The 18,960-nt window shown below is 36.8% G+C and overlaps 1 protein-coding gene across 2 annotated transcripts in view; it reads right to left on the reverse strand.

Annotated features, from left to right (window-relative positions):
* Window positions 1-18,422, reverse strand: part of LOC125245792 (gastrula zinc finger protein XlCGF57.1-like) — a 90,487-nt gene extending 72,065 nt beyond the window's left edge. Inside the window, exons 1-3 of one of the 2 annotated variants that reach the window (XM_048156553.1) lie at window positions 18,325-18,422; window positions 17,428-17,572; window positions 13,594-14,924 (exon numbers count right to left, since the gene is read on the reverse strand). In XM_048156553.1, the coding sequence (XP_048012510.1) occupies window positions 13,720-14,924; window positions 17,428-17,524 (1,302 nt within the window). In that variant the 5' untranslated portion in view covers window positions 17,525-17,572; window positions 18,325-18,422 and the 3' untranslated portion in view covers window positions 13,594-13,719. Of the gene's footprint in view, window positions 1-13,593; window positions 14,925-17,427; window positions 17,573-18,324 lie in introns of those variants that run through there. The other variant, XM_048156548.1, reaches the window with a different exon arrangement.
* Window positions 18,423-18,960: the final 538 nt, after the last annotated feature.

Consider the following 18,960-nt stretch of genomic DNA (forward strand, 5'->3'; position numbering starts at 1 on the left):
TCCCAAACTTTCGCATGGCACTGTAAATAGGTAATTCTGTGTCAACTCAACCAGATGTCCCTGGGGGAAAATATCCATGTTGATGTCTCTCTGAGCTTTAATGAAGCTCAGAATAGAATAGTTTTTATGCTCTTCCGTCCTCTTCCATCATTTCTAATGATTTCACACCTAAGTGGCATACTTAAACTATTATAATAACATTGAATAAGTGAAAAGTAATAAAATCCTGGTGGAAGAATGATGATCTTCCAGCGATATCTTTTTCAGTGTTTGGCGTCCTATTCTATGGTGCACAGTAAATGGTAGACCTGTCCATCTGAGCGATCCCTTGAATTCAATTCAAGGGCGTAAAATTTTAACAGTGGTTGATTGGTCTCTACTTATTGTCCCTACCCACCATATCCTAGATCAAGTTTACATTGGTTTGACTAGCCAACATTTTCAAACACTACATTATCAATGGAACGCAATTGGATCCTCAAATATCGATAACTTTACTAATGTTTTGTGAAGTTACAAACCAAAACATGGCGCAAAAGTCTAATGTGTATAGGCCTACTCTTCACTTGTGCATATGTGGTGCTTTTTCTTACCAAAAATTCAGTAGGCCTATAGTTTGGTCTCTAACTGAAACAAATATGATTGTATTCTGTTGTTAAGAGTTAACTGTTCTTTATTTTTTGGGGAATGAACAGGTAAGCACTAAGCAGGTTGTGTGATATACATATTGCCTGCAGTTATCAAGTGTTCCCTTTCGAGTCAGTCTATTGACATTGCTTTACTACGCTATGGGGGTTATCTTCCTTTCACAAATACTGAAACCTAATTGCATCGTGCCAGTTAAATAAACAGGCCAATGACGTGCAAGCGCACAAGCTGGGGGCGGAGCCTTCCACTATACAGGCGCTGGTCATATAATTAGAATATCATCAAAAAGTTGATTTATTTCACTAATTCCATTCAAAAAGTGAAACTTGTATATTATATTCATTCATTACACACAGACTGATATATTTCAAATGATTATTTCTTTTAATTTTGATGATTATAACTGACAACTAAGGAAAATCCCAAATTCAGTGTCTTAGAAAATTAGAATATTACTCAAGACCAATACAAAGGAAGGATTTTTAGAAATCTTGGCCAACTGAAAAGTATGAACATGAAAATTATGAGCATGTACAGCACTCAATACTTAGTTGGGGCTCCTTTTGCCTGAATTACTGCAGCAATGCGGCATGGAGTCGATCAGTCTGTGGCACTGCTCAGGTGTTATGAGAGCCCAGGTTGCTCTGATAGTGGCCTTCAGCTCTTCTGCATTGTTGGGTCTGGCATATCACATCTTCCTCTTCACAATACCCCATAGATTTTCTATGGGGTTAAGGTCAGGCGAGGTTGCTAGCCAATTAAGAACAGGGATACCATGGTCCATAAACCAGGTACTGGTAGCTTTTGCACTGTGTGCAGGTGCCAAGTCCTGTTGGAAAATGAAATCTGCATCTCCATAAAGTTGGTCAGCAGCAGGAAGCATAAAGTGCTCTAAAACTTCCTGGTATATGGCTGCGTTGATCTTGGACCTCAGAAAACACAGTGGACCAACACCAGCAGATGACATGGCACCAAAAAGCATCACTGACTGTGGAAACTTTACACTGGACCTCAAGCAATGTGGATTGTGTGCCTCTCCTCTGTTCCTCCAGACTCTGGGACCCTGATTTCCAAAGGAAATGCAAAATTTACTTTCATCAGAGAACATGACTTTGGACCACTCAGCAGCAGTCCAGTCCTTTTTGCCTTTAGCCCAGGTGAGACGCTTCTGACGCTGTCTGTTGTTCAAGAGTGGCTTGACACAAGGAATGTGACAGCTGAAACCCATGTCTTGCATACGTCTGTGCGTAGTGGTTCTTGAAGCACTGACTCCAGCTGCAGGGTGCGGTTATCCCTATTGCTTGTACACATTTTTCTACCACATCTTTTCCTTCCCTGCGCCTCTCTATAAATGTGCTTGGACACAGAGCTCTGTGAACAGCCAGCCTCTTTTGGAATGACCTTTTGTGTCTTGCCCTCCTTGTGCAAGGTGTCAGTGGTCGTCTTTTGAACAACTGTCAAGTCAGCAGTCTTCCCCATGATTGTGTAGCCTACAGAACTAGACTGAGAGACCATTTAAAGGCCTTTGCAGGTGTTTTGAGTTAATTAGCTGATTAGAGTGTGGCACCAGGTGTCTTCAATATTGAACCTTTTCACAATATTCTAATTTTCTGAGATACTGAATTTTGGATTTTCCTTAGTTGTCAGCTATAATCATCAAAATTAAAAGAAATAAACATTTGAAATATATCAGTCTGTGTGTAATGAATGAATATAATATTTGACATTTGACTTGACATTTGATATTCAACAGTATTCTTGACATTTATTCAACAGTGCTTTGATCTGCCTGCATTGACACTATTTCTTTAATCAAAAATTATGTACCAGTTATCAATGTAAAGCTGCTTTGACACAATCTGCATTGTAAAAAGTGCTATATAAATAAAGGTGACTTGACTTGACTATAATATACAAGTTTCACTTTTTGAATGGAATTAGTGAAATAAATCAACTTTTTGATGATATTCTAATTATATGACCAGCACCTGTACAGCTCGGAGCTCACCGTCATTGCATCAGAATCTTCTCCTTCACAAACAAGCAAAAAGCATCAAAATATTTTTTCTTCTTGCCGTTGAAGACACTTTAAAAGAATGATGCCCTCAAACCATTCCTGTTGCGATTGCAAAGATGGCGATAAAGGAGAGTAGCGTGTGCAGAGGACCAATTGAGTTCCCCGATGCACACAACGCGTGCATGTTCTGCTTAGGTAGAGCTCATGCTGAAGCAGCACTGGACTGGCCTGACTGTCTTTTCTCTAGGGTGAGCGCCCTCTTTGTAATTTTGTTTTGTATTCATTGTAGATTGTTTGTGGCGTCGTATGCACCGAAGATTTCGGGTTTGTTTTTCACATTTTTCTTTGGTTAGCAAAGTTAGAGGGTTTTGAGGATTTTTTTTTTTTTTTTTAATTATTTAATTTGGCACCACCCTCATTCCTTTTCCCCTTTAGGGTGCTTTCACATTAGCACTTTTGGTGCATACCCGGGTTCAATTGATGTCAGAGTTCGGTACGTTTGGATGATGTGAACACTGTCTTCTGAACTCGGTTGTGCACCCACGAACCGTACACTGCAAAAAATGCTGTTCTTACTTAGAGTTTTTGTCTTGTTTCTAGTCAAAATATCTTAAAGTTCTTAAATCAAGAAGCATTTTCTTGACAAGTATCTTATTTCAAACCAAGAATAAGATATATAATCTTGTTTTCAGTTTGGACTAAGATTATTTTGCTTACCCCATTGGCAGATTATTTTGCTTGTTTTAAGGAAAAACTCACTTAATTTTGATTTGTTTTTCCTGAAAACAAGAAAATAATTTGTACTTGTCAAGAAAATGCTTCTTGGTTTAAGAACTTTAAGATATTTTGACTAGAAACAAGACAAAAATTCTAAGTAAGAACAGCATTTTTTGCAGTGTACCCGAGTCCGCTTAAAAAGGGTGGTCTGGGGTACGGTTCATTTCTGATATGAATGCAAACGTACCAAATTGTGAAAGTGAACCGCTGTTAATGCCGTATTATTTGATAAAAATGTGTGTTTCATTTTCCCAATGAGCGTGACTGACGTGTTGCAAGCAGTTATCTCATTTCTGCTTGCCTTTAGTGTTCTACATTCATGGCAGATAGACGCAAGTGCCATTATGAACAAAACCAAAGGTTCAAAAACAAAAATATAAAAGTGGGGAGAGCAATGTTATGCATTTTGCCTTCTCCTGTACCATCATTACAAAGCAACGGAGTAAACAGCTGCTGGTTTGATGATGCAAACAAACCACTGATCGGACCCAAATAATATAATATGAACACAGTCCAGTGGGGAGCAATCGTACTCGGGTTCGGTCCAGGCAATCAAACCAAGTGTGAAAGCACCCTTAGTTTAGTGTATTTTCTTTATTTTTGTTTTCTAAATCACACATTGTAAATAGCTCATACACACTGTTTAGTTTCTTCTCGGCTTGAAAAAAATAAATCATTCAGTTGGGTTTAATTGTTTTTTTGTGCCTGGTCTTTGCTACTGCCTCCACCATCACAGCAATATTAACAACTAAATGTTATGTTCTAACCCATAGACCTCTAAAAGTTCATAACAATACTGAATTGCTCTGGATTGGGAACAGTGAACAGTGGTAGTTATAGTAATTAGAGTTAAACAGTGGTATTTATAATTTCTTTGACTGTGAAACAAGTCCCAGCATGTACTGCAATTCATTGTATTTTTTTCTTTCTTTTTTTTCTAGAAAAATTTACATCCGCATTATTTGCACAAAGGGCAGATGCTGGCACTAACAATTTCTTGTGCTAGGGACAGAGGTAGCAGATACAGCCAGGTAGGACTTTGCTAATACATCAACATAGGGATATTTAGGCTAATTGGTTATCTACCATGCAGGTGACTTAAAATCCAGTGAAACTGCTGCCATATATGAGGTAACTTCTTCCTTCAGCAGCTGTAAGGCAGGCTTGTTTCCCACTTCAGTCTTAAAGAGCTCATTAAACATTCAGCAATGGCTCACTTCTTGACAGGAGGAGATGACAGAGCTCCTATTGCCTTTGTGAATTCACCCTACAGATTTATAATACAAAAATAATGTAATATTTTAAATTTGTACTGTTAACATTGCTTTTAGAAACAATAATATGTCTCAAATTTATGGTGCATTATATATTTAAACTGACATTTAAATATGTCTAGAAAGACATCATAGAGCTGGACTCAAAAGGCATGATCAAAAAAGTCAAGAGGCTCTATGACCATCTCTACAATAGAGCTTAATTCAGGGTTCCCACACATCCCAGTTTACCCTGTAAATTATGTCATGTTTGAGTGGCTGGCTATGGTTCAGCATTCTAAAGTAGTAGATTCAGTATTTCAGTAGTAGAAGCTGTCAAGCCTTGAAGCATGGGAAGCCCAGTAATGAGACGAGTTGAAACCTGCAACTCCTTGCAATGCTACGGTCTGCAGCATTCTGAAAGTTGTCAGTTTACACCAATGAGACGAGACGGGACGTTGTTTTATGATGCTGAATAGCAACAACTCTGTACTTCCAATCTAATTTCTGACTCTTTCAACAATGTTTTTTTTTTTTTTTACAGTTGGATATCATTTGTAGCATCATGAAATACGAGGACAGAGATGGCATCAAAAGCATGCATCAACTCAGAAGCACAATGAAAAGTCCAAACCTTATAATCAAGCAAAGCAATCTACATTGAAATTTGCTCCAAAAACACAGACTCTTCAAAACAGGCAGAGGCAGCAATGGCTATTGCAGAGCACTGTTCCATTCTCAATTGTGACCACATTGGTAAGGCATGCAAAGCTGCTTTTCCAGATTCCAGTGCAGCCAAACATTTTAAGATGCACCGCACTAAATGTACTGAAATTATCATTGGGGTGTTGGCACCATATTTAATTAAAAGACTGGTGACTGAAAATACAGCCATCGGTACGTTCATTCTTGATGAATGTACCGATGTAAGTGTCTCAAAGTACCTTGGGATCGTAATTCTGAATTTTAGTGAGTACAAGGCAAATGTGGTGGCCACCTACCTAGTCCTTGTTGAGCTGGAGGAAGGTGATGCTGGATCAATAGCCAAGTTCTAGCTTTTCTTGGGAAGTGTGGCCTTGGGACTTGCTTGGAATTGGCACAGATGATGCTTCTGTAAGTGTACAATGGTGTGCACAAAATTCTGAGGGAGGAGAAACATCTGGTCTTAAACATCTAGTCCTCATCCGCTGTGTGTATCACTCACTATAGTTACCTGTAAGCTCTGCCTCCAAAAACACTCTTCCTAGTAGTGTGGAATTTGTTAGAGAAACATATAATTGGCTGTCTATTTCTCCAAAGTGCAGAGAGGCAAACAAGACTGTCTTTCAGACAACAAACTGTGCGGAGAAGCCTTTACTGATAAGAAAGGTATGTGCCACATACTGGCTTTCCATAGAGCCAGCTGTGTCCAGAATTGTGGATCAGTGGGAGGAGTTAAAATTGTATTGGATCCGCTCAAGCTGCTTGACTGTTTATTGAGGCTTATAAAGACTGTCTGCAGCAGAGTCATTAACCCAATGACAAAAACTGATGCCCTTTAAGAACCAACAGATGGACACATTTCTCCCAAGCCATACCTTGGCTATATATTTTAGTCCAAGGCAGCAGAGCTGAACATCTCTCCCAAGGAGGAGGATTGTGTGTGAAGATGTGTGAGCTACACCATCTCCTTAGGAAAAGAACTTAGAGCAAGGTTCCCAAATAATATGGAGATACTGCAGCAAATGTTTTTATTCAAAGTGGAGGAGACTCTAAACCACAACAAGAGCCTGGCAAAATTTGCAAACCTCCTAGGATATTGCCTGGCCACAACTGATAAAATTATTAATCAGTGGAGGTCTATTTACCTTCAGAAAGGGGAGGAAACAACAAACACATTGGCATTCTGGGCTAAAATTAATAAAAATAGGGATTTAGCAGGTATAAACCCATAAAAAGACTTAGCTTCAGCTACAGTTTCTGCCCTCTCCCTCCCACACTAAAATGCTGAGGTAGAAAGGCTGTTCAGTCAAATGGGTGTCATTAAAAACAAACTCAGGAACCTTTATCTTTATCTCAAACTTTATCTTAAAATTAAATAAAGTTGGGTCATTGTGTCAAAACAACCAAATTTCAGAAACTTCCCAAACAATTTGGACATGGAGTCCCAAAATAAAAGTTTATTAATAATTAGAATCTAGAAGGATATTAAGACATCTTGAATACTTTTAGAGTTACAGGCATGACAACTTTGGAAAAAGAGTATTTATGGCACTCAGACAGACTATGTGATAGAAAAAAAATAGATACATTTTCTAGTTTCAACGTTATTTGTTCTTTAGATATTCCTCTTTAATGGAAAGAAGTATCAGCTATATACAAAGTGACCAACATTTGGTTTTTGACACTGAAAATGTTTACTCATGGAGCCACATTTACATGTCCATATCTCTGGGATTGAACCATCAAGAGCTTTTAAAATGAAGATACCAAAAGGAGCTGCCATCTTACTGAAGTCATTTTATACCCCTATAAATTAGCTCCAAATCTCAGGTGAAAATTGTCATTTTGACCACCCCTCTACAAAATAGCGGATTACTCAGTAAATATACATCTGTGACATTTAATATTTTGGCTTTCATCACTATTTATGTTTGTCTTTCCAAAGAAAAATACTAACAAAATAAAAAATTTGAGCTGGGGACCTCTGGTTGAATTGACACTGAATGACCCAGCTACCTCTCATAAAGAAACAAGTACATGGTTTTGTTTTTAATTAATGATATAGGCCTCTGCATTTGTTATAGCAAATTGCATACAATGTTATTCATTCTTTCAAGCAGACATTTGTATAAATAATATAGATTAATCCTTAATAAAGCTATTATAGTTATTCAGTTAACATTGAGTCATTTTTCTTTTTCTGTTGTTGTTTGATTACCATAAATGACAGCAGCATGTTATTAGACTGCTCTCACTGTAACCCCTTAACTGTCACCATCCCTCTAATGCAAGGATCTAATTCACTGATACACATCCGATTTTCTGTTTCTGTTCACTTAAGACATAAACGACAAAACGTGAATAATCGCAAAAATTGACATTGACATAATTTTGTGTGAATTTGTCTGTTCAAGCACAGAAAGATGCAAAAGAAAACTCAGTTCACTACTTGTGCACTGTGTGAGAGGCGACTTTCTGTATACACACATAAAACCAGACTGAATTGAGCTCTCTCTCGTCTTCACACTTTTTCAGATTCATCCATATGTCTGCTCTTCTCTTTCTCCCAGATGTTTACATTTTTTAACATGTAATGAGAAATGTCAACTTATGTCTTGCTGGGTAGATCAGGACATTACTATTCAAATGTAGAAAAACTGGATCTCTTCCTAAACTTGTTCCTCAATAACATTTTAATCAAATTTTATCATTGACGAAAACTTCAAAAGTTTATCATAGCTTTTGCCATTCAAAACTGGTTTTTATTTAGTTATTTAATCTCATTTTCGTCAGTGAAAAAAATTTAATTGATGGAAATTATGAAAAATTAGTACCTTTCTGAACCTTGAAAGTGGTGGTTAAATTGCTCTCTATGGAGGAGTCAGATACCTCTCGGATTTCATCAAAAATATCTTAATATATGTTCCAAAGATGACTGAAGGTCTTACGGGTTTGGAACGACATGAGGGTGAGTAATTAATAACAGAATTTTCATTTTCGGGTGAGCTAACCCTTTAAGGCCAACTCCAAACAAATACTTTTGAATTGTGTCTACATCTACAATATACTGTAACCATCTGAACTCTGAACCAGTGTGGTGCTTTGATATTTGGTGCAGTGTGGTACATAGGCTACTATGTCTTGGAAGTGTGTCCAAAATAAGAAGATAAAGTGAAAAATGTCATCTGAATTAGCGAATAACATCTGTAGCAGAGCCAGAAGAGTGGTGTCTTTTTTTCAGGAGCAGCACTCACTCTGTTGTGTCAATAATATCTCTGAATTTAAATCATTATTCAAAACTCACCTGTTTTCTGAATGTTATACCCCTGATTTGATTAATTGATTACTCTGCATTATTACTAATATTTCTCTGAATGTTATGTCTCTTAAGTCCTGTTTTGTAATTTTGTACTTGACTCTATTTTTCTGTATACTTCCATTATTGTTTCTCATCATTGTCTACTTGTATTATCTCTTCCCTGTTAATTGTTCACTGTAAAGCATCCTTGAGCTCTGGAAAGGTGCTATATAAATAAAAATTATTATTATTATTATTATAGCACTAAGGCCACTGAAAAGCTAATCCTTGCCCAAAAAAGGATGCAAATGTGAATATGCTGCAAAGACTCTTTGACCTCGGAGAGCCTGTTGGTGCTGCTTTTCCTAGTTTGACAAGTGACATCATGCCAATTTTAAGTGCTGATTTTGACAATTTCTGTAAGCCTTGAAGTACTGGCAACCTTCAAGTATGCTGCTAAAGAGCTCTCTGGGGAGAAGAGAGTGTCAGCTTCAAATATCATCCGAATCATTAGGATGATTCAGCACAAGGTGGCAAAACAGCCCTGGCAAGAAATGCATCTGCTTCATCCTTAGGGATGGCTCTTCAGCAGTACATCAACAAGCTGTGCAGTACTGCTGAATCCATCTGTGTGCTTGCACTGGCCACATTCCTAGACCCCAGATTTAAGACCCTTGGGTTTGTCAACCAGGATAATGCCCGTGAAGGAGAATGACTGTTGACGGGTGAATGTGCTTCAGTCCAGCTAACCAGTGAGCATGCTTCACAAGCAGAAGTATCATCATCTCAGGCAGCTCAGAATCCACCATCCTCAGATTACCTGTGGGAACTCCTGGATAGCCGGGTCAGTGAGACACAATAGCTATAATGCTGATGCCACCATAGAGGTCAGGAGATACATCAATGATGCATACCTCCCTCAAAGTAAGGACCCTCTCAAATACTGGCAGGCCCAAAAAGTGTACCCCCATCTACATGCACAAGTCGCACAACAAGACTGCCAATCCCATGCGCTCACAATAGAAGACAAACACACAAAGCATGAATGTCCAATACAGAACCAAAACTAAACTAGACCAAATGCCGGGATCAAGACCATGCACCGCACACAAAACAACACATGTGGACAGAAAAGCGCACAGCCTAAGCAAACTCAGAACCGCAGGGCTGTTGCGGAAGCTAGTATTTTTCTTATGAAAACCCATTGCTTTGCTTCAGTAGGCCTTGGAAAAGTCAGGATATATTTTATTAAAACTCTGATTGTGTTTGTCTGAAAGAAGATAATCATTTACACCTAGGATGGCTTGAGGGGGGAGTAAATCATGGGATAATTTTCATCTTGAACTGCTTCGTTGGGGACACTTGATATTCAACAATGTTTTTGATCTGCCTGTATTGACACCATTATATGTGAACTGAACTGAGCTGGACGATGACATCACTGTTTTCTCCATAGCCGCTGTATAGATGAATAAGCTAAATTAATAATTAATGATTTTGACATCAGAATGAATCAATGCTGAACTTACTTAAAGTGGGCAATAACACCATTTTCTTTTAGAGCTGCTGTACAGCCAAAATTATGTTCCCTCTATCACTGTAAAGCTGCTTTAACACAATCTGCATTGTAAAAATCGCTATATAAATAAAGGGGATGACTTGACTTTAAGCAAAGTAATCAACAGTCTCACACAGACACAGCATGAAGCATAGGGTTCATTTTGTCTGAAAAATTAAGTTTTACAACCAAGCGTTGATGGAAATTATATGAATTAAAATATGAATGAATTCTATGAATGTATTTCTGAAGGAAGTTTTCTCTGAATACACTTTGGGCAACAGAAACCTGGAGAGGATCTGCAGACTCTGCAGCCATGCCTGACTGATTGGCAGCTCTTCAATGAGAACATGGAGCTGCTCAAAACTTAATTAATACCCGTTCTGGATCATAGCTCACAAATTTGACCACTTCCAACACAACCTCTTGTTCACAGCCTCAAGGCAGCCTACCCACTACATCTTTCAGCCTAGGCATTTCATTGTCATATTTCTAGTAATACATAGCATAGCACAGATCATGCCTCTGTAATTCAAGACCGATATCTCCAACCAGGGGTGCATTTACTGAAGCCAACTATGGTCGCAAGTTTTGTCAATACAAACACAATTCAAGAGAACTTGTGACCATAGTTGGCTAACAATACTTTTGAGAAACGCACCCCAGGCTAGCCGCTCTAACGTCAACGGATGGCATTTCGGCACATTTGTGTACCTCTCAAAATTCTTTGAATGACCAACTGATCTTTTTGTTGTGCCTCACTGTCCAAAATTTCAGTGCAGGGAAATAGCGTTTTAGTGTCTGCAACACAAATGAATACAGTTCATTTCTACTTAATTGTAATTGAGATAGTAGTGAATTAGATCACGGAATACTGAGTGTATTTGACAATTTTTGTATTATTCCACATATTAATTAACCTCCAGGCATATTAATAAAGGGGCTCACACTAGCTCAGTCAGCTTGGTTCTGGTTCTCCATTGTTGCATCTTCATGGATGAGACATGCAGATAGCTACATACATTACTCAATCTTCACTGAATTTTATATAATCATTGAGCTCTTCAACAATTCTGAGCTAGACTGTAAGGTCTGTTTCAAAAACTTGCGAAAAAGAAAACACTGAATGATTCACTTTCTATTAGTTGTTAAAATAAATTAATTATAACAGTTCTTGCATACCTAAACTCGGTAAATAGGGGGGAAAAGTGTTCATTTTTTTGAATCCCCATGTGCAAGAATGTGAATAAGAGCGAAAGTCGCACATGAATGCCAGAATGTAAAATGAGTTATTTTATGCATTTAAATATAATCCATTTGTGTATTATATACAATTATCAGCTTGTGCCTTATATATTGTGATTGTGTTTTTTTCATGACTTGACTAACTACGACGTAGTTTCTTTTGCACTTTAGATATACAGCGTGCCAAATTTACGCAAGATTAAAGAGTGCGAGCTGTGAGCACATAACGGCTGACATGACAGGAATGTTGTGTGGCTTGAATTAAGTTAAGATATGCTTCACATGGAGAGCTATATAATACTATAAGACAGGGCTGGGTAGGTTACTATTAAAATCTGTTTCACTACAGATTACAAAATACATGCTTTAAAAAGTAATGTGTTACGTATTTTGTTAGATTACCCAAGTTTTGTAACTTAATCTAAATACCTTAGAATACTTTGGAATATTAATAAGTATGTAACACAAAAAAAGATAATTGCAACTTTTTTTCTCAGAATTGCGAGGTTATAAAGTCAGAATTGTGAGATATAAATTCACAATTTTCCAGAAAAAAAGTCGGAATTGTGAAATAAACTCATGATGTAAATATAATTAGCAATTTTGAGTTTAAATATCACAATTGAGAGGAAAAAAAGTCAGAATTGTGAGATAAGAAGTCGCAATTATTTTTTTTTTTTTTTTTTACAGTTACAAGGGACTCACAAATATTGCAAAACATGAAAACAGTCGTGGATCATCCAGATAATGACAGGACAGTTAAGATTCAAGGGTATGTAAATTTTTAAATGGGCCAACTTTTTATAAATGTAGTCATTTTGTCTTGTGGATTATGTAAACATCTGTTACCCTATGTGAAATCTTAAGCAGGACGGTACTAAATAAAAACATGCCATTTTTATTACCCCTCTTATTTTGTTAAAATTATTAAAGGTGCCCTAGAATCAAAAATTGAATTTATCTGGGCATAGTTAAATAACAAGAGTTCAGTACATGGAAAAGACATACAATGAGTTTCAAACCTCATTGCTTCCTCCTTCTTATATAAATCTCATTTGTTTAAAAGACTTCCGGAAAACACGCAGATCTCAACATAACACCGACTGTTACGTAACAGTCGCTATTTTCATTTTTAAACATGTGCAGTCTGTATAAGGCATAAACACAACTTCATTCTTTATAAATCTCTCCAACAGTATAGAATTAGCCGTTAGCCACAGAGCATAGCCTCAGACTCATACAGAATCAAACATAAACATCAAAATAAATACTTTACTCACATAATTCGAAGCATGCATACAGCATGCATGACGAACATCTTGTAAAGATCCATTTGAGGGTTATATTAGCTGTGTGAACTTTGTAAATGCACTGTAATATAGTCGAGAGCTCGTGTGGCAGGGAGCACACGATTTAAAGGGGCGGCGCTGCCAAAATCAGGGTATAGTTAATGATGCCCCAAAATAGGCAGTTAAAAAAATTAATAAAAAAAAAATCTATGGGGTATTTTGAGCTGAAACTTAACAGACACATTCAGGAGACACCTTAGACTTATATTACATCTTGTGAAAAAGCATTCTTGGGCACCTTTAAAATGTTGCATATTCTGCAAGGGTACAAAACAGAATAAAATGTAGCTTAGTACTTAGTAGTCATTCCCTAACCCTAACCTTTTTTTTTTCCCAATTGCAGAGATGCAAACAGGTAAGGCGGGAAAAAGGTGAGAACATTGCATGGATCAGGAGCAAATTGTGTTTTGTTTTTAATGTGTGGTTTTGGATGCCTTTAAATAATTTGAATTCCAAGGATCCTTTTTGGAAGGACACCTGAATTTACCTTAAATAAGCTTGCAGAAACAAGTTTTGGGGTGCATAAACTCATAAATATGAACGTAAATATTTTGTTTATCCCCTGTGTTTAAGGCTTTGTCAAATCAGTTTCTAAATACATTTCATAATAATAAAAAAATAAAGTCCCTTTTTAGTCCATTTAAGCTTATCATAATCTGTTTCTATACAACTAAAGGTAATTCTAACACAAGGCTTAATAAACATTATGTCATTAAAGATGACTAAAATAATGCAGTGCAATGTTCATTATTTCATTGTTTGTCCTTTTATTTCTAACTTTATTTACAATGTTGCATTTCACAGCAAGACAGATGTTTATGTAATATTTTGATTCTAACATATTAAACAAATCAAAATTGAAAGTGACACCTCTACACAATCGTAAATAATTTTGCACAGATACATATTTTCTGGTGCCATTTTAAACTTCTGAGCCATTTAAAACCCTTTCCACACAAAGAACAAAAATAGGGTCTCAAAAATCCATGACTTTTCATGTGTATCTGTAAGTGTGATGGCAAAAGAAATGTTTTATTACACAGATCACATTTAAATTGCCTTCCAGAGTGAATGTGCATGTGATTTTCAAAATTGTTCCTTTTTATTGTCTCACTCTTATCAGACTCAGAATTCAGATTGTCAGAATTCTGCAACTTCTTTCCGCAATGTGTTTGCAAATGACGTTTCAGGTCTTTCTGATATGTGAAACACTTCCCACACTGAGGGCAAGTGAAAGGCTTCTCTCCAGTGTGAATTCTTATGTGTGTCTGAAGGTTTCCTTTAACTGTGAAACTCTTTCCACACTGAGGGCAAGTGAAAGGTTTCTCACCAGTGTGAACTCTTATATGAACGTCAAGGCTAGCTTTGCTGTTGCAAGTCTTTCCACAGTGGTGGCACATGTAAGGCTTTCCGATGTGAGTTTTTACATGATTCTTAAGGTTATTCCGGTCTGTGAAACTCATTCCACACTGACGACATACCTGTTGATTACAGTTCTCTCTTGAGTGAATCCTCATGTGGTAATTAAGGCTTATTTTACATCTGAAACTCTTTGCACAATGACCACATACGAACGGCCTCTCTCCAGTGTGAATTCTCATGTGAGTCTTAAGACCTTCTTTTCGAGAGAAGCTCTTTCCGCACTGTTTGCAGATGAAAGGGTTTTCTCCAGGGTGAGTTCTCATGTGGGCATTAAGGGTTCCTTTATGTGTGAATCTCTTTCCACACTTTTGGCAGGTGTATGGCTTCTCTCCAGTGTGAATTCTTGTGTGGACTTTAAGGCTTCCACTTTGAGTGAAACCTTTTCCACACTGTTGGCAGGTGAAAGGCTTCTCTCCAGTGTGAAGTCTCATGTGGACTTTAAGGTCTCCATGTTGATTGAAAGTCTTTCCACACTGTTGGCAGGTGAAATTACTTTTAGTTGCCGTCTTCTGAGCATTGTTTTGTGAGCAATTCTTTTCAGTCTGTGAGCAACTTAACAATTTTTCTCCAGTTATCATACCATGATGTTTCTCATTCTGATCTTTCTCTTTCATTATATTCAGTTCTTGATTCTCCTCTTTTAGCGGCATTAGGTCTAAGATGTAAAAAGACATATACAAGTTAACTCCATTTTAATGGCACAAAGCAAAAAATGTAATGGATCAAAAAGTGATAGGATCATGCAACAGACATTTTACAGCTCAGTGCCTTCAAGAAGTTAATTGATAAACCATCAGTTTGTTATATCGGCCTCTTTCCTGCTATAGCCGATATACCGATGGTTGTAAATTGAGCAAAAATCAGAGGCTGATACATCGGTGCATCTCTAATTGAAAGAGTCTGAGTCCTGGACAAAGATATAATTTCAACCAAGCATACACGTAACCTCATTTCTTATAATATGATATATAAATATACCGAGATAACCTGGGGCCTGTTTCAGAAAGGAGGTTAAGTGAGAACTCTGAGTATGTTAACCCTGAAATGAGGGAAACTCTGGGTTTTCTGTTTCAGAATGGGAGGTATGTCAAACCCGAGAAAGCAGGGTAAGTCAGACGCGATTGACGGGGTTCGAATCTGCCTTATTCCGAACTCGCTCTTCTTCCTTATCACATCAGAAAGGCATTTATTTTCAATAAAAATGAAGAAAATGTTCTAAAAGTGGAAGGAATTTGCCTAACGAGTGTTTAATAATGATAAAATAATTTACCCTCTGATATTATTGCATCCCGTTACTTTACAATACTGGAGGTGCAAATAGTATGTATCTGCCAGTATAAAATGAAAATGAATATTAGTTCAATGACTTACTGTTCTGCCAGTTTTCACCTCTGATATTATAACAGTGATAAGAATTAAACTTGCATTGACTCAGAAGTATGTGGACGTCATTGCTGTTGCCATGTTGAATCGTAATATCGGAGCTCCATTGATGATGGCTTTTCATAGTCATGGTGCACAGGCTTAACTCAGAGTCAACTGAATTAACTCAATTCAGCTGTTCTGAAACCGAAAACTCCCATTTCAGGGTAAGTCAACTCAGAGTTCAAGTTTCAACCCAGAGTTGGTTGAACCGCCTTGTTATAACAGGCCCCTGGTATCGAGACTCCCCTGCTAGTTTGCTGTTATTGATATTCTAAAGCCCTTCGGCTACAAAGGTAGTTTGTGACATCACACACACAAGCGATTTCAAACCGCGGGTCAAAAGTCATTGGTGCTGACATGTGAAATGGTACATGGTTTGTCTTAAGCCCTATTCGGACGGGACTAGTTTCACAGGGGAACGTTAGAGAAATTTCTGTTTCACAGACGTACTTTGAGATTTTAATCCCGTCCGAATCTGCCATGTCTGTCTTTTTCTCACACGACCTCTGTAAAAATTCCAGAGCAAATTACCTACTGTTTTTCGTCAAACTCGGCGGTCCTCAGAGAAATCTAATCCCGTCCGAATGCGAATGTCTGTGATTTCCGAAAATGTTTTTTCCAAAACGCTTTTTCTTGTGTGTTTTGGTCAACGTGAACTACCGTACAATCTCTCGCTATCGCGCCGGTATTCAAGTTTCTGCTTTTTGCGCACCGATAATGGATGTAGATGTGTTTGGTACACTGCGAAGAAATAAAAAAAAATAAATCAACAAGAAGATTTCAGGTAAGATTACTTTCATTTCTGCACTTAATTACATAATGTGTAAATTACATAAGTTAAAACTTTTTATTCCAGTGGGTTTATTATAAGAACCCAGTTCTATTAAATCATGATGATAAATGTATGTTTAGTTTTTTCACACTACAATTTTTATAAAATGTTTACAAAACACTAAATGTGTTAGGACGTTTTACTTTATATTTCAAAGTGCATTCTGAACACTTGATCTTCTGAAATGCCCACATGTAAAACACAGACACTCCTACCTCGGTAATAAACACGGAGATGTTAGTCCCGTCCGAATCCGTACATAAAATCACAGACGTAGGTTGATAAGAATTGTTACTCAAACGTCGTTTGGAAAACTAGTCCCGTCCGAATAGGGCTTTAAAGCATATAAAATAAAACACCACAGGGGGACTTTAAATGTGTGATATGAATAATTAGTGCTCATGAATGGCTGTTAAGATAGTATTCTCAATGTACATGAGTAGAGACTTGAACAGGGAAATTTCTTAAGTCACAACTGTTTATAGTTTGATTCAATGAATATTTACTGCTAATTATATTCAGATCTTTTTTTTTATGTGAGTTTTTATAATTTTTGCTACTGTAGCCTCCATGTTTTGTTAGATACGGTAGCATTAAGTGATGTGATGATGATTAAATTAATGGTTTTCATTGATTTCAATTCAGAAGTTGATACTAGGTTTAATATCACACAAAACAATTATATTTTGACTACTTCTGCATTATTTTTCCTAACAAATTCCCAGCTTGGAAGTAAGCGCTTTTCATTTGGCTGGTCATGTGTTCCAAGCCAAGTACAACTGCTTTGATTAGGACACTCAAAAAAAAAAAAAAAAAAAATCTTCAAAAATATGATTTATGTAGGTGTCAACATTATAAAAAGGATCAAATGATTGAGTTTAGTTTTGAGAATGAAACTAACCTGTTTGTTTCTCAGTATCTTCTTGTTTCACTCTAATTGCTTCTTCAATCTTCATTTCTTCACTCTCCTCTTTAATAAACGCCATCTTGTACATCATGTGGATCTCAGTTGTTTCACCAGGAGTTTTTCTGAGTGTTTGGACACTCTGTCATGATTAGGATGAGAATAATTAACAGAGAGAAAAATGAATCCAAACTAAATCTCTGGGTGCATCTCAGTAGTCAGCCACTGGTGATAGTTAATGGTTTTAAATGACCAGATTATCTTAAATAAAAAAACTAGCACTACATATTAATTCAAGAATACAAATTACACTTGGTAATATGTCATTTTTAATAATTGGTAAACTACATTTAATATACAGTATTTTAATGAAAAGATACAGTTGGTGTGTAAAATATGTTCTAGATCCATTTATAGTTTTGACCAGCACGTGTCGCCAGCGTGCGGTGTTTCTAGCGCTTTAATCCAAAGTAAGAAACAGTCATTTGGGCCATATGAGCAATAACAGGCAACGTTATAATTATTAAAATAAGAGCTATTTGATGATGTATACGGCCGACAAATGTGACATGGATTAAACTTGCAGCATTAATCAATTTTGGTTGTCAATTGAATTGGTTCAGTTGACTTCGAAATGCTCAGTTTCTCCATCACTACTTGCCAGTAGTAAAGTTAGTGTTTTCGATGAACTAATTCACTCTGTAGAAACGAAATGAAACGTAATTATGTATGGTGCGGATGCGCTTTACTTACAAAAATAACGTTCAATAATACTAGCTAAAGAAATACAATGCCAAACTCAGTGACAATGAAAACAGAATTCTTTTAAAGGATAAACAATTTCATCAATGGGTTACGTTGGTTAAAACACTTTAAATGCTTATAAACACAAACCTTTGTTGAGGCAAATCAAAGACGCAAGAGCGCGGCGCGGCCTTGTGACGTCAGGTCGTTAGACCAAAATAAAAGTACTGATCAGCCAAAATCACAAAAGAGCATGGAATTGTAAAGCAAATAATAAAAATACGTCAGATGAATTCAGAGTTTCATTCTACAACTTTAAATACATGTTGCCCAATAAATAACTACCACATCTAAAATGTGAGATTTTGTCTAAAAGGCAAAACAGTCAAGTTTAGGTGCACAAAGCCATTTTGTCTTATTTACTGTATATTTAATGTATATTATGGCCACATACTACCTTAAAAACACAAAAACAAGAATCAACATATGTTGCAATGTATTATAAATTGTGCAAAATTAATTTTGATTGTGTATGCATTCTCTCTGGTTTAAGTAACACCATTTGTGAAACATTTGACCTCCTTGTTAGGGTTTTTTTTTTTTTTCATCCAGGAAAATCTCACCCATCTTTTCTAGAGGCCAGCATATGTCGCTCAAGCTAATATTGGTTCAGAGTAACATATCTAAACATTTTGTAGGAGCTAAAGAGAAACGTGTTTTCATTTTTGAGCCATAAACATACTGACTAAACTAAAAAAATTTATTTATTTATTTTTCAACTGGCAG

The sequence above is a fragment of the Megalobrama amblycephala genome, linkage group LG14, assembly GCF_018812025.1.
Source record: "Megalobrama amblycephala isolate DHTTF-2021 linkage group LG14, ASM1881202v1, whole genome shotgun sequence".
Taxonomy (NCBI): Eukaryota; Metazoa; Chordata; class Actinopteri; order Cypriniformes; family Xenocyprididae; genus Megalobrama; species Megalobrama amblycephala.